The following is a 13,303-nucleotide window of genomic DNA, read 5'->3' on the forward strand; positions in this document are numbered from 1 at the left end:
CCCATTGGGAGGGGCTTACGGCAGTCCCAACGCCTTCCTAGGCATACGACACTGCTCAAATGGCTTACGATTTATCAGACATCTTGTAGTAGTCTAACTTGTAGAAGTGGAGGGATGTTCGTTGAAGAATCCTTTCGCTCTTTGGAGTTGGACCCCCCCTATCACGTCTATGCTAATGACTGCTTCGCACCAACTATCATGATTTGTCGAATCACTTCACGCGGGGCCAATGAGGTCGTGCTCGCCGACCTTCCATTTACGAATTTGCTCAGAGCTGCTGACGTGCTGGATCCGATAATGCCGGATAACACTAAACCACGACAAGTGAGGCTGAGAGGTCTCGAGCGTATGCTCACAATGGTCGACGGCGTTTCCATGAAGATCGTGCATTCGATGCTTCTAGTTGGCGACATTGCCATACTATACCAATTCCTACCAGTCGCACTCATGCAAACGTTCAACATGCACCCGCGTATGCGAGCACTTCAAGTTAAGAATGACGACTTCATGGCAGAGATCCAAGATAAAGTGTCCATCGACGACATTTCTCGCAAGGATCTCCTACGTATTCGACAATTCACTCAATCCGAAAGTACTAAAGATACTTTCGAAAACTGGCAGCACTACGCTGAACAAGAATGCGACGTTGGCTTCGATCGGTACACACAGTTCCCGTTTTTCTTGGTGGTGTGGATAGACGATAAAGTTGAACAAGCTCGACTCATGCTCTTCTCCGATCACTACATGTCGGACGGTCGCTCGGGTATGACAGTGCTCAACAGCGTCCTTGAACAAGTATCCGTCCTCTCCCAAAAGAGAGACAGCCAAGTCGACTACAAACCAGTACAAGAATATCCTATGCGCCCTTCGTTCTACGAAATGTGGTTTTCGAAGAGTTTCCTCTTCAAAGAATTACTAAAAGGTGTCATGAGTGTGTTTGGAGAAGTGATCTATCGCAGCGAAATGAAGAAATTCAAACCTCGTCTAACCGCACGAGATGACCAGCATGACTTCGAAGTGCCTCCAATCAAGAACCCGACCTCAGCCTGTTTCATGGACGGAGATCCTGATGCCATGCGCAAGACACTTATGAAATGCAAGGAAGAGGGCGTCACCTTTGGTGGAGCATTGGTGGCTGCTATCACCCTCGCGTTCTACTATTCAGCAAAGAAACAACCAGGCTTTGAACTAGGAAAACCGTTCAAAATTGCGGCAGACATCGACTACAACATGAGGCAACGTATACCTAGTCCCGCTGAAGAAGATCAGGTCGGGGCTTACATAGCCTTCACTGATCTAGGATGGCTCGCTAACGAAGGAGTTGACTTGGAAAATACGAGGTTCTGGGATCTCGCACGCCGAGCTAAGAGTGAGATTGACGGAAATCTTCTCAACACGAGAGCCATGGCCGCTATGACTATTATCATGGACCAGAAACTCAATTCTCAGATGAAGCCATCTTTGGCGAAATCTGTAAGAATCCACCACTCGCAGACTTCAGACGCCAACATCTCGAATGTCGGACGGTATCCATACGCGAAGGAACACCGACTGGCGTCGAGGGATGGCAACCAAAGCATGCTTGCAGTGAAAAACCTTCACGTGTACAACCCGATTCCTCACTTGGGCCCTTCAGCAGTCTTCTTTGTCACGTCGGTGGAATCTTTTTGCTATTCTATGGGCTACAAGTGCGAGAAGGATGCTGCAAAAGCGCTCTTCAGTAAGTGGGTCGATATTTGCGAAAACATCGGTAGTATTGACTCCGACGAAACGTTGGATAACGTGTTAATGAATCGGAGTATATAGAGAGCATTGGTTGGGTGTAATGAAAACTAAAAAAGACGAAGAAAGATATGGATTTTTGCATCGTAGGGCTTCGTTCGTAAGCTGGGAATGTGTTTAAAATTTGTAGGTTTTGATGATCACCAATAGATATCAGTCGTCACCAGCGCCAAGTCCAACAAACCCCAAAGGGGTCATCACCGATAGACCGTCACCCCCAAGATCTTAACCTTGAAGTTGTCCACGCCAACGTGTATTCCAGAGTTGATGTTGAGGCACATCCCAACGTTAACAACACCAGTCTTGACTTCAACTCGCCCAAGCTCTGCAGTTAGAAAGCCGCCGACCCCGCCCACACCGGCTCGAGCGTGTGCGCCTACGTTTGGTCCGTAAGCACCAGCCTCGAAAATACTTGCCTGAGCTCTTGCTTCTCCCATAACAGCCTTTGTACTTGCTTCAACAGAGAGACGTTGCCGACTGACTTCACTCCTTGTGTACAGCCCGCGAGAGATTGCCCCCGCTTGGCGATCGTAGTGGTCCACTGTGCGCTCAATAAGCTGTGACATCAGTTGATTAGAAGACGGTAAATTGAAAAGTGAAAATCAAACTTGGTGGCCATCTTTGACAGGAGCAAAGCTTGTTTCTTCCTCAGACATCGCTTCAGAAGGACAACGGCCAGTAGCCTTTTGGATTGAGAAGGGGTTACCTGATCATTGGTCCAGGCCAGTTACTCTCTTATCAGTTAAACCCAGCGGCACCCAACCAAGGGAGACGAGAGTACTTACACATTGGAAAAAGATACACGTGCAAGCTTTTGTTGACCTCGCAATTCCATTTTCTTTCTGGACATCAGTCCTGATGCAGTGGTTGGCCAGAAACCCGGTATGTACTTGACATACCACATTCTAGCGTCGACACCTGGCCTTCGCTGTAGAAATCTAACATTCACAGTGCACTGCATGGTACAATACTGCCGCAAGTTTGCAATGCCCCATTATGAATGCACCCTATGGCGCTTTGGCTATGATCTTGGCGTGAATAGATGGGTTAAATGACAGTCAAATAGCGCAATTTGCTCTGAACTTTTGGTGCGTCTACCCTCGTGATAAAATCCCTAGGCTCCTCCCTGCCCTCGCCCCGGAGGCGAGTGCAGGTGGCTAGAATCCTCAGAGTAAGCTGTGTGGATCTTCAACACGGGCAGTGGAGCTTTACGAATAGCTCTCCCTCGTGAGTAAACTTGCTTACTGAATATTATTTAGTAGCAAAATATCATTTTTTAATTTGGAATTCTTGAACAATGTATTTTCTCCTCAAAATCCACTTAAAAAATATTGTGAATCCAGCAACCGAGTAATGCTTGATTCAGCTGCGGACTTGACTCCATTATTTGGGGGCAAACTCCGACTAGGTTAGCTGCGTTAGCCACAGAGAACAAATGAGACCACGTCAAACGAAAATATGCTTATGAACCTAAGAACGAATCGCGACTAAAGCATACGAGTCAAACACTCAAAAGTTAAGGCAAAATATATCCCCCGATATGTTTTAGAAACTTTTTTTTTCAATTAACGTGCTAGTAAGATGCAGGAGATCCTAGTTTACTCTCAACTTGGGCAAATACGTTAGCCATGGTGGAATTCTCGTCAACATCACCAATGTGCTCACCGAAAGTCACATACGCTTTGAACAGCCGCTTGGCGTCCTTGTCCTCATACTTGTGAAGCATGGAGTAGTTGAAACTCTTCACCGTCGACACGTACATTAGAGCCCCCATGGAGAAGAACGGCACAGACTCATACAGAAACAGATTCTCAACCGAAAGCTCTCCAGCGTCACCAAGCGTGTGGCTCGTTGGATACGGATACCGACCGATATTGGAGATGTTAACGTCTCCACTGCACGAGTTCTTGATCACATGCTTCGAAAATGCTGTGGACACAGACGCTGAGTTAAAATTCTGGTCCATAAAGATGTCCGTGAAGGCCACCGCAGGAGATTTCAGCCCATTCTTAATGTCCTGTTTGCAGGAGCGTGCAACGTCCCAGAATTTGACAGAGGCGAACACAGTCCCGAGGCTTTTCACACTGTCTAAAGGCACCAACGACGCGTAGCTGCCTACGACATCTTCAGGGACCGGTGTCGGCAATCGGGACCGCAGATTCGTACTCATCGTAAGAGTGACTTTGAAACTCTCAGTGAGCGCCGTTGAATGGTGCTTTTGGGAGGCATAGTAGTAAGCCAAGATGACCGCAGCAGTGAGGGCTCCCGAGTACGTGACTCCCTCCTGTTTGCAGCGCTGAAGCACCTTCTTCATAGTCTGCGGGGCCCCCGCCTCGAACAGCGCGTAACTGGGATTGTTCGTAAAGGGGTACACCAAGTCTGCTTGGTCCGAACGTGCAGGTAGTAGCGGCTTTGTGTGAGATGTAAGGATGCTCTTAATCACAGGGGATAGCAGCCTCACAGTCATCTTCGTGAGTGGCGTCGTAAAGGTGTAGTTGTCCAGCCAGAGGTTGTAGGGAGACGCACGAACAGGATGTTGTTTCGGCTCGATTTTCTCCTCGCTGGCGAGTAGCGCTACGTGCTTCAAAGTGTCATTGAGAATCGTCACACCTGAAGTGCCGTCGCACATGTAGTGGTCAGAGAACAGGAAGAGTCTGGCCATGTCGTTCGATTCATTGATCCAGATTTCCAGGAATGACGCAAACTCCTCGTAGCGGTTCACGAACTTCTCACACTCTTCCTGCACGTGGCGTTTCCAAGCTCCTGTTTGTTCTTCTGCTTTGTCCGTTGATCGAACACGCAGCAACCGACGAGTAGCGACGTCAATGACTGTGATCAGCGGCTGGATCTCCGCTTCATGGAAAGCGCCTTGTACCTGCAGCGCTCGCATTCTCGGATGCAAGTTGAACGTGTGCATCAATGCAGTGGGAAGGTGCTGCACTAGAATGCGTACAGGGCCCTTGACAACCATCACGTGCGCCACTTTCGTTGACGATTCATCCACCGCCGTGTACACCCTCTCAAAGCCACGGAGCTGAACTCTCACTTTACCATTCTCTGTTCTAACAGGAGGTGTCATTGCTTCTCGCTCCAGGACAATCTAGGAATGACCAGGAGCGGTAGGGAGGGATGTGGAGACCGCATTGCCAGGTGATCTCTTTTTATGGCCTGACTACTTTAACAGAAACGGGACTGCCACGCACGCGTCCTTGATGTCTACGGTACTGCTGCTGGTTGGTCTCCGATCGATGAGCGGTTATCCGAATGACGCGAAGGTACTGAGCGTGTTGCTGGGCTTCCAGCGGGAGATCCGCGCGTTCATAGCATCGCCAGACCAGTGCAACTTGTCCAGAACGTCCTGGTGGCTCTATCGCTCGTGTCGAAGTGCTGGTTCAGCTCGTTCGTGGCCGGTGGACGAGGAGCTCAACGCTTTAGCGCAACGTCTTCATGCTAGACTGGCAAAAGGTGGGCGCAGCGACGTCCGCAAGAAGAGGAATCAGCTGAGACTGAGTGCGGCTCAAGTGCGCGTGCTGCTACGCAATCTACTTCTCGTGGCGTCTGGACTGCGACCGTCGTGTCTGGTGGACTGCTGTGCGTTGACGAAGGAGCAGGCTGGGCTCTTACTGAGCTGTCTAGCAGACGAACACGAGTTGTATCGTCAATGGCTCGAAGCCGGCCGAGTCCGTGCGGTGCTGTTGAACGGTAATGTCTTCTTCGTGAACGTGGACGCATTCATTCGCGAGAAGATGGCGACGGGGCTGCAGTATCAGATGTATGTGGACGTCAGCATCACCCTCGATCGGCCTAAACGCATTAGCAATAACTCCGAGGCTGAAGCTTTGCGACTGCACGCGTTTGCTGTGTGGACTATCCAAGCTTGCAAGGAATTGTTGTCTTCAGCCTCTCAAGTGCTGGAGCTGAAGCGACCGTCGACATTTAATGCGACTGCATTAGCAGGCTTATTACTGTGCTACCCGTGCGTATACGACATGCTGGTGGACAGTGATAAAGCTGTAGATGAGTGGAGCGAGCAGGAGAACTGCCTCGCCATGTGTCCGCTCTTCTTGTTGCAGACTGCGGCTCTATTGTACGTTCCCGTTCGTTCAATTGGCACAAATTTGTAGCTTCTCTCTTGCTGACAATGTTGTCATCTGGCTCACAGACCACAGCAGATGGAAATCGCGCTGCATGAGTTCACGGTGCCGCAGCATCTGCTTGACGACTGTAGCGACGAGGTGCAGGAACAAGAAAACGATCGTGATGTTGCTTCTTCACCGCTATTGAAGCTGCTCCGAGCGCGCTGCCTATTGCAACTGCGGCGATCAATTGATCATAGCTGCTTGGCGTCCAGCATCGAAGCTCAAGTACATGTCCACGCCTGCACGCTGCACCACGTCGCATTGTGACCGAAAGCTACATCCGAATTGTTAGCACCACAACTGATCTGTATACTTAAAGGTGTTCGTAAGTATCCGTTTGTACTTCATTTCAGTAAGCTGAACACTTGTACAGTTCACGATGTGGTTACACTTATTTATGTAAGCTGAACACAACGCGCAACGTACTTGAGCCTAATTGAGCCCAGTTTGTAACAGTCGTCATGGGAGCGTCGCCTTCCAAGCAGCGTCGGCTCTATCGACCGTGTACGTGGCTTTCTGTTCGCTTTCTCTGCATCTCCAGCTCTGCGTCTACAAGGAGAACGCCATACGACCGGCAGAGCCCTTGAACAAGGCCAATTCACTAAGTTTAACCTGGCTATCTGGATGTACAGTTAACGCCGGCGAGTTCACAGTCGCATGGCTCACGTTTAAGGTGCGATACAATGCCGTACATCATTGTATGATGTTAATTAGCTGACCTGTTATGCTGTCTATTGCAGGGCGATGCCGTGGAGGACGAGGAGCAGCGCTATGTAGCCAAGAAGGAGGGGCTACTGTCGTCCAAGCTACTCCGCGGACTCTTCGGCGGTAAGCAGCTATTTGGAGACAGCAATAGGGATATAATATGGTGGCTAATCGGTGTGCTTGGCTGTCGATAGAAACAACAATGCAGTGCTTCGAGGTGATGCCGGGGGATACCATTCCTAAGGAGGCATTCGTCTGCATCTTGGCATTGTTCTACGAGTTCGTGGGGAGCTCTTAATGTTTGGTTGGGATAAGATACTGATTTTTTTATGTTGTTGTGTTGCGGTGCACAGAGGCAATACAGAGGACCGGATCAGCTACATCTTCAACATGTACAACATCATTTTCTCAGGGGAGAAGTACGTTGCTGTGGCTTATAGGGTGGCATAAGATTGTTAGACTAACTGTGTTGTTTGTTGCTAGCACCAACAATGAAGACGGATTCATTGCGGAGAAGGATTATCTGTATTTGCTAAACTACCTGGAGGAGTACATGCCGGTGCCCAAACAACTCTACGCTGCGTTTGAAGAATGTATGATTCCGATGGCGGGACTGCTGTCAAACTCGCAGTTTATCACATGGGTGCGCCAATATCCAGACGTCATGGAGGTGAGCGCTCTTGGTGATGCTGGTTCAGTTAACTCTAATACGTTATGATGCAGTTCCTTGCCGTTCATCTCCCACCTTCTCCACAACCAGGAAGCCCCATCAGCTCTATTCGCACAAGCGAAGAGTTTTTGGCTAACTCGTAAGATTTTATCCTGTTTATAGTCGGATTATTTTACTAACAGAGCGCATGTATATTTCAGAGATCCCTTGAACAACAGTCCGTCTTGTCGAAACGACCCAAACCGGAACCCGTTTAGAAGTTCTTTCGACTTTATTGGCGGCGAAGACAGCGGTGATGAAGACTCGGATGGGCTTTACGACTCGGACCATCTTACCGAGATGGAGATGTCTCAAAGTTCCTATCGCGATAGCTCCAGTTCGTTGAACGGGAACGATGAACTGACGAGCATCTTGAAGGAGGCTGGCGCAGTACAGGAGGACAACACGGAGCGTACAAGTGATGTGAGTCAAAGTGGACAGCGTGCAGACCCGGCGTCGTTACCGGTATCTGTTCGAGATCCAGTGTACCCACCTCATGACTCTGCAGCACCAAGACGAGGCGGTCGAACTGGAGTCTCTCGTTCGCGTGGCGTCCAGAAGATGGGGAGATACATGGGCAAAGCTGTCGGTGGCGGTATCTCGAAAGTCGGTCATGTGGGTCGGAGTATTCTACACGTCGGCAAGTCCCAAGGTAGCAATCAACAGTCTGGAGATCACCATAGCGATGATCCCGCAGCAGTTGAGTTGCTATCTGCAGGCTATTCCTTCTCATCCGAGTCTCAAAGCACGAAGAAGTATGTTTGCGGATACTTACACAAGATCAGTGACAGTAAATGGGGCAAGAAGCGATCGTGGCATCGAAGATGGTTCGTGCTGGATCGTCAGCGTGGTGTGCTCTCCTACTACCGACACAACCCAGCCAACCACATGCCAACGTCTTCATCGCAAGGCAATATCGTTCACATGGCAGACTCCCCAGTCCCGATGGGCAAAGGTATCAGCACCTCTAGCCAACAAACTGAGACGAAAAGACAGTCGTTTGGGTCTCCCACCCACGGTGAGGTAGACAACAGTGACAGTACTGGACGTCTAAGTGGATCGAAAGAAGCGAAAGAAGCCGAGTCAATCGTCCGAAATGCCGCAACTATCGATGAACTGATGAAGCCAGAGCAAGACCCAACACCGGAGCAACAAACGCTGCTGTACCTGAATGAAGCACATCCATGGTATCGCGGCGCGTTGGATTTAAACATGGACAACGTGTCGCTGTTGTTCGAGAAAAACCTCGCAAGGAATGCCCCGACTCGCTATTTCTTCCAGGTCTCAACGCTCTCTCTGCACGATATTGACTCGAAACGAGGTGTCCAATACAAGGTACGAGACGAAATTCAAGTCTCTTAGTTGTTGGTGTTGAGGTTAACACATTGTGACATGCTCAGTTGTGTGCAGACACCGAGACAGATTTCGATCTCTGGACTTCTGCGATAGCCGAGGCCATTAACCGGAAAGACTCGCACAATGAAAAAGCGAATAGTGGCGCTCCCGTGCTCTCCCATCAACAGCTTTATCGCCAGCGTCTCCAGAAGCAAATGGAGGAGCAAGCGTCTCAGCAGCGTGAAGCAGAGAGCACTCCTGAAGCTGCGGTTGACAATGACCATGACTCCCCACCTCCAACGCTCGGACGAGTCTCTCCAGCTCTTCACAATGAGGAGCAGAACACTCCAGCCCCAAGTGATTTTTCTCCTTTATCGCACCCAAAGCGAAAGATTCCTCCTCGAATCGTGACTCAATTCTCCTCTGGACCAGACAGTGGAGTGCCGGACGCTTCTTGTTGGCATCTTCACATTCATGTGGACGGCACCAAACAGTGTCTAATCGTCGGCTTTATGCTGAACATCGTGGCCATTCGATGCCTTGCAAGCGAGCATGTGCTGTGGAAATTGTTCGTCTGTCTCGCTGTCTCGGGGATGTTCATCACCAGTATTTACAACCCGAGACCAGTGCAGCGTCTTCGTCACGGAAGCATGGGAGGAAGCTTCTCAGACTTGAAAGGCGGCATCGATACGGCTTTACTTGAGACGGACATCGCACAATGCAGTAATCCAGAGAATTGTTGTCTGCACAAGGCGTCGAGTCCGACGGGAGCAGACGCAGACGGCAATGAGAATAACTGTGCAGAAGGAACAGGCGAGACTAGACGACGTTGCAGTGGAGCCGGCAATCGACGCTTTGTCAAGTTCCCAATGGGCAGCACCATGACGCAATGCGAGATGCAAGCAAATGGGCGGTCGAGTAACGTGGAACATTCGTGGACGACCACAAATGCTGAAACTTTCACTGTTCGCAGCTCCGACTACAAGAAATCGCGGAAGAAAGAGGTGTGTTCATACGATTATGTTGTAATTTTTTGTTTTAAACTTAATGTGCTTGTTCTTGTAGCCTTCCAAGCCAGCACTTTTCGAGTTTATTGGTGCTGATCTCGTTCGAACGGAGAGTAAAGTGGATCTCATCTCGCAGCGCGTGGAATTTCCACCCGAACATGAAAACAGTCGGCTCTTCATCATCAACGCTCAGGTAAAGGTTAACTAACCTATCTCAAGTTTGAGTAAAGTGGTGAGTTAACGTTGCTTTGCGTAGCTCCCGTCGTATGGCCCGAGCGTGTGGGGAGATGGCTCCTACGATGGTCCAGGCTACAGCTTGGCTCTCTACTGGAAGATTCCAGACGAAATCGCCGAGGTAAAGTGGTGTCTATGCAGAAATATGCTGAAACTATCGATAACAACCATGGCTTGTTCTCATGTTTACAGGAGTTAAAGAACCCGACGACGACAACTCTGAAGCTCTTCAAGCGGTTCTTGGAGGCTGGCGACGACACGTCACTGACCGATCGCTTCAAAGTCATCGCGCAAGTGACCAATCAAGACGAATGTGGCATCACGGGTATGGCCAAGAAGCTGCTCGTGAGCCACAACGCGACGCCGGTGCTCACACGACCCCAGCATCGCATTTACCACTTTAAGGACGGCACCACGGAGATTGTTGTGGACGTCCACGCGTTCTCGTACATTGCGCGTCGCGGTATCCACTCGCTGATCGACAAGACTTCGCGTCTGGTGATCGACGTCGCCTTCGTGATCCAGGGCGAGACAGAGGAGGAATTACCCGAGCAGGTGCTCGGCTGCTGTCGCCTCGACCGCGTCAACGTACAGAAGGCGGCGGATTTGCCGTAGCGGACAACGAGACGTGTACATTAGCGACAACGGATGAAGGAGCACAATGTTTTGATGGAGGAAAGGTCAGTATTTCTAGTTATGCATCAAATACTTGGAAGATATCAGCCCCGAAAGATGGTTGACAGAAAATAAAAATCATCATTCCTTTCCTCAAACGCAAAAGTCTAACGCGTGTCGACAAATTTAGCTGGCAGTGGGAATGCTCGGAGTAAAATTCTCAACAACCAGGGCTACTACCCCCCGGATTCAGAAACTCTAGTCTGAAAATAAAGGTTGGATCATCATTGCATTCCCAGCGATAAATACACAAAGGTGTTCGGTCCTCTCGGCGGCGGTGCAGAAATCGGAATGACAACTGGGAGGCGATTGTCGGCAACCGTTTTGTTCACAACCAGTCATTATCGCTGGTATCTTTTCTAGCCTAATTGAGGTGGACCACGCAAATGGGTTTCTAAATCCAATTAGAAATTGATATTGTTGTGTGAGATCAGCTCCCGTAATTAAGTATTACTCTGTGGAGCAATCACGTGCGAAGTACGCGAGTCGTAGGAAACCAAAACTATAGAGCGTACTGTTGCACTCAACTCCACAAGTATTGCATACTTATATAAATGTTATAAAAGGCAAACATGCTTTCAGCCTAGTCGTGGCTCCATCGTCTCTACTTCTTGAGCTCTGTAGTCCAGATAAGTGGGTCTGACGCCACCACCTCCACTTGATCACATGCATCATCCACGTGATTGGAGCTGCTAATGAGCCCACCGAAGCCTGTCTCCATTCCTGGACTCAAATTCCACTTCAATCCCGACGTCGTCGTCTCCTTACACGCCCCCGCCAGAGGGATCAATCCACACGTCCGCGTTTCAAAGTGGAAATTAGGTGTAATCACATGTCGAACATTGGGCTCTAGCAGTCTGGCGGTGGTCTCGTCCGACAGCAACACCATCTGCTGGAACTTGTCCTTCCATCTGAAGAGCGCGTTGATATTCTGCATCTCCTGGTCAAACCGCCCGCCCATGGCGCCGAAGATCATGACGGAGAACTTCTCGTCCTTCTTCTCCTGCTCCTGGTAGATCAGTTGCAGACACTTGTCCAGGTCGTTCGAGTTCTGATCAGGGTCTCTCAGCACTGTCGTCCCTTTAGTGATGAAGAACTCGCGCACATCGGCACGTAGTGAGTCCAGATCTCCTTTGATAAAATGTGGGGCCACTCGGTGCTGCACTTCAAGCTCCACGCTGCGATCGTACAGTCTGTTAGCGCCTCCATCGGCACACACGCTGAGCTGCGCATTGCTCCACAAATTCCAGAAGAGCTCGGAGCTGTTCAAACCCACGCCCTGCTCAGTGACGCACCACGAGTCGTGTGACGCATTAAGCAGCAGTACTGCGAGTCTCGAGACGGACGCTGGCTCGGACCAGAACGAGTTTGAGTGCCGCCGCGTCGGTAGATCCGCCATGGGCTACACACCACGCTGTAAGTTTGTAAATAAATTACTTATATCCTGTAAGTTGCAGGTAATATATCTGTCTAATGGTTTGTCAATCAAAATCGTACTTAAGCGGTAGAAAGCATGTTGAAGTGACTGATCGAAAGAATTCATTCTTCTCCGAGTCCTCAAGGCGAATAACCTCGATCTCCAGAATGACTATCAAACTGTATGCAAATCTAATCAGCCAGCCGAGTCGCGCGGCGGAATGGGTCCTGCGACTCAAGAAGCAGGACCACGAGCTGGTGATGACGGACTTTGGCAGCCCCACTTTCAAGTCGCCCGAGTTCTTGGCGATGAACCCTAACGGTCTCATCCCAGTTCTGCAAGATGGAGAGTTCTCGCTATTTGAGGGCAACGCTATCATGCCTTACCTGGCCGAGAAGTTCGGCTGGCCGGATCTGTACCCGACCGACGTGCAGGCCCACGCTAAGGTAAACCAGTACTTGCACTGGCACCACACGAACGCGCGTCTCATCACGTCCAAAGTGCTGGTGCCGATCATGCACACCAAGCAGAACATTGCGACACCGGAGGAGGCTGTGTGCGTGAAGGACACGCCTGCTCTCCTCACCAAACTGGCGGAGCTCATGGAGGAATTTCTGGTGAAGGACTTTGTGGCCGAGACGGACCACCCGACTGTTGCGGACTTTGCTGCCTATTGCGAGTTCGTGCAGATTGAACTCATGGGCATCTTCGACTACTCCAAGTACCCCAAACTTTCCTCCTGGATGAAACGCATGAAGAAGCTACCGCACCACGATGAGATCCACGCCACTTTGGACTCGTTCCTGGGCAGCTCGGGACTGAAGACCAAGGCGAGCTCGTGAAAAGCGAAGAAGTGCTTCTATCCAGTTATCGTAAAGTAATGCCTCAGGAGAATCTTTCCAGAATCTGTGCTACTCCTGCACCTCTCACTGCTACAGTGGTCGACTTTTTATTAAATAACACAAAAACAATATATGGATAGTTCTTTCCAGGAAGTGCTCCAGCATATTTTTCTAAGAATCTTTTGGTCTTGATCTGTCGTTGCTTTCATACAGAACCAGGCACAACGCGTTGTGAGGTGAGAGGTGTGAGTGCAGCCTATGTCATCAACGTTTAAGAATACACTACCGTCGGTGAGCTGAAGACGCAGTTGCAAGACCGTAGTAAACACATCTCGTGCCCAACTGGTGAATTAACTCTTTACGTGGGGTAAAGTTGGAAAGGGATAATGCTGTCGGATTTCTCCCCTGTTGAAACCTGGCAAGTTGCACAAGCTGATCAAAGCAGTTATGAACGAGAG

The 13,303-nt window shown here is 49.9% G+C and overlaps 6 protein-coding genes across 8 annotated transcripts; 3 read left to right on the plus strand and 3 right to left on the minus strand.

The window, feature by feature from the left end:
• Positions 1-269: 269 nt before the first annotated feature.
• PPTG_08339 (hypothetical protein) lies at positions 270-1,867 on the plus strand (the record flags this gene model as incomplete). Its single annotated transcript, XM_008902411.1, has 1 exon — positions 270-1,867. A coding segment is annotated over one exon (1,537 nt), but the record flags the coding sequence as incomplete, so codon positions are not given.
• On the minus strand, positions 1,782-2,600 carry PPTG_22240 (hypothetical protein). Its single transcript, XM_008902821.1, has 2 exons — positions 2,568-2,600; positions 1,782-2,488 (listed from the first exon to the last, which is right to left on the minus strand). The coding sequence occupies exon 2, from the start codon at positions 2,346-2,348 to the stop codon at positions 1,980-1,982; it is 369 nt and encodes a 122-aa protein (XP_008901069.1). The 5' UTR covers positions 2,349-2,488; positions 2,568-2,600; the 3' UTR covers positions 1,782-1,979.
• A 721-nt stretch (positions 2,601-3,321) lies between these two features.
• PPTG_08340 (hypothetical protein) lies at positions 3,322-4,861 on the minus strand (the record flags this gene model as incomplete). Its single annotated transcript, XM_008902412.1, has 1 exon — positions 3,322-4,861. One exon carries the CDS (start codon positions 4,859-4,861, stop codon positions 3,356-3,358), a length of 1,506 nt encoding a protein of 501 aa, XP_008900660.1. The 3' UTR covers positions 3,322-3,355.
• A 64-nt stretch (positions 4,862-4,925) lies between these two features.
• On the plus strand, positions 4,926-10,691 carry PPTG_08342 (hypothetical protein). 3 transcript variants are annotated; one of them, XM_008902413.1, is made up of 13 exons: positions 4,926-5,869; positions 5,945-6,425; positions 6,554-6,594; positions 6,662-6,749; positions 6,821-6,905; positions 6,980-7,045; positions 7,110-7,296; positions 7,350-7,435; positions 7,497-8,670; positions 8,736-9,674; positions 9,736-9,870; positions 9,934-10,032; positions 10,104-10,688. In XM_008902413.1, exons 2-13 carry the CDS (start codon positions 6,383-6,385, stop codon positions 10,524-10,526), a joined length of 3,366 nt encoding a protein of 1,121 aa, XP_008900661.1. In that variant the 5' UTR covers positions 4,926-5,869; positions 5,945-6,382; the 3' UTR covers positions 10,527-10,688. The 3 variants fall into 3 exon arrangements, with proteins under 3 accessions (XP_008900661.1, XP_008900662.1, XP_008900663.1); XM_008902414.1 differs by lacking the exons at positions 4,926-5,869; positions 5,945-6,425; positions 6,554-6,594; ... (1 more) ...; positions 6,821-6,905; positions 6,980-7,045 and having other exon boundaries at positions 7,087-7,435; positions 10,104-10,691; XM_008902415.1 differs by lacking the exons at positions 4,926-5,869; positions 5,945-6,425; positions 6,554-6,594; ... (1 more) ...; positions 6,821-6,905; positions 6,980-7,045 and having other exon boundaries at positions 7,087-7,435; positions 9,934-10,691.
• A 313-nt stretch (positions 10,692-11,004) lies between these two features.
• On the minus strand, positions 11,005-12,048 carry PPTG_08343 (thiamine pyrophosphokinase). Its single transcript, XM_008902416.1, has one exon. It carries the CDS (start codon positions 11,983-11,985, stop codon positions 11,191-11,193), a length of 795 nt encoding a protein of 264 aa, XP_008900664.1. The 5' UTR covers positions 11,986-12,048; the 3' UTR covers positions 11,005-11,190.
• Positions 12,049-12,122: 74 nt separating this feature from the next.
• On the plus strand, positions 12,123-13,036 carry PPTG_08344 (hypothetical protein). Its single transcript, XM_008902417.1, has one exon. The coding sequence runs from the start codon at positions 12,171-12,173 to the stop codon at positions 12,843-12,845; it is 675 nt and encodes a 224-aa protein (XP_008900665.1). The 5' UTR covers positions 12,123-12,170; the 3' UTR covers positions 12,846-13,036.
• The last annotated feature ends 267 nt before the right edge of the window (positions 13,037-13,303 follow it).

The sequence above is a fragment of the Phytophthora parasitica genome (assembly GCF_000247585.1).
Source record: "Phytophthora parasitica INRA-310 unplaced genomic scaffold supercont2.14, whole genome shotgun sequence".
NCBI classification, from domain to species: domain Eukaryota; phylum Oomycota; class Peronosporomycetes; order Peronosporales; family Peronosporaceae; genus Phytophthora; species Phytophthora nicotianae.

Coding starts and splice junctions, on each gene's coding strand:
- PPTG_22240 (XM_008902821.1), bottom strand. CDS start 2,348: ATGTCACAGCTTATTGAGCGCACAGTGGACCACTACGATCGCCAAGCG.
- PPTG_08342 (XM_008902413.1), top strand. CDS start 6,383: ATGGGAGCGTCGCCTTCCAAGCAGCGTCGGCTCTATCGACCGT. Junction 6,750..6,820: donor ACTCCGCGGACTCTTCGGCG/GTAAGCAGCTAT, acceptor GGCTGTCGATAG/AAACAACAATGCAGTGCTTC. Junction 7,436..7,496: donor GAAGAGTTTTTGGCTAACTC/GTAAGATTTTAT, acceptor TGTATATTTCAG/AGATCCCTTGAACAACAGTC.
- PPTG_08343 (XM_008902416.1), bottom strand. CDS start 11,985: ATGGCGGATCTACCGACGCGGCGGCACTCAAACTCGTTCTGGTCCGAG.
- PPTG_08344 (XM_008902417.1), top strand. CDS start 12,171: ATGACTATCAAACTGTATGCAAATCTAATCAGCCAGCCGAGTCGCGCG.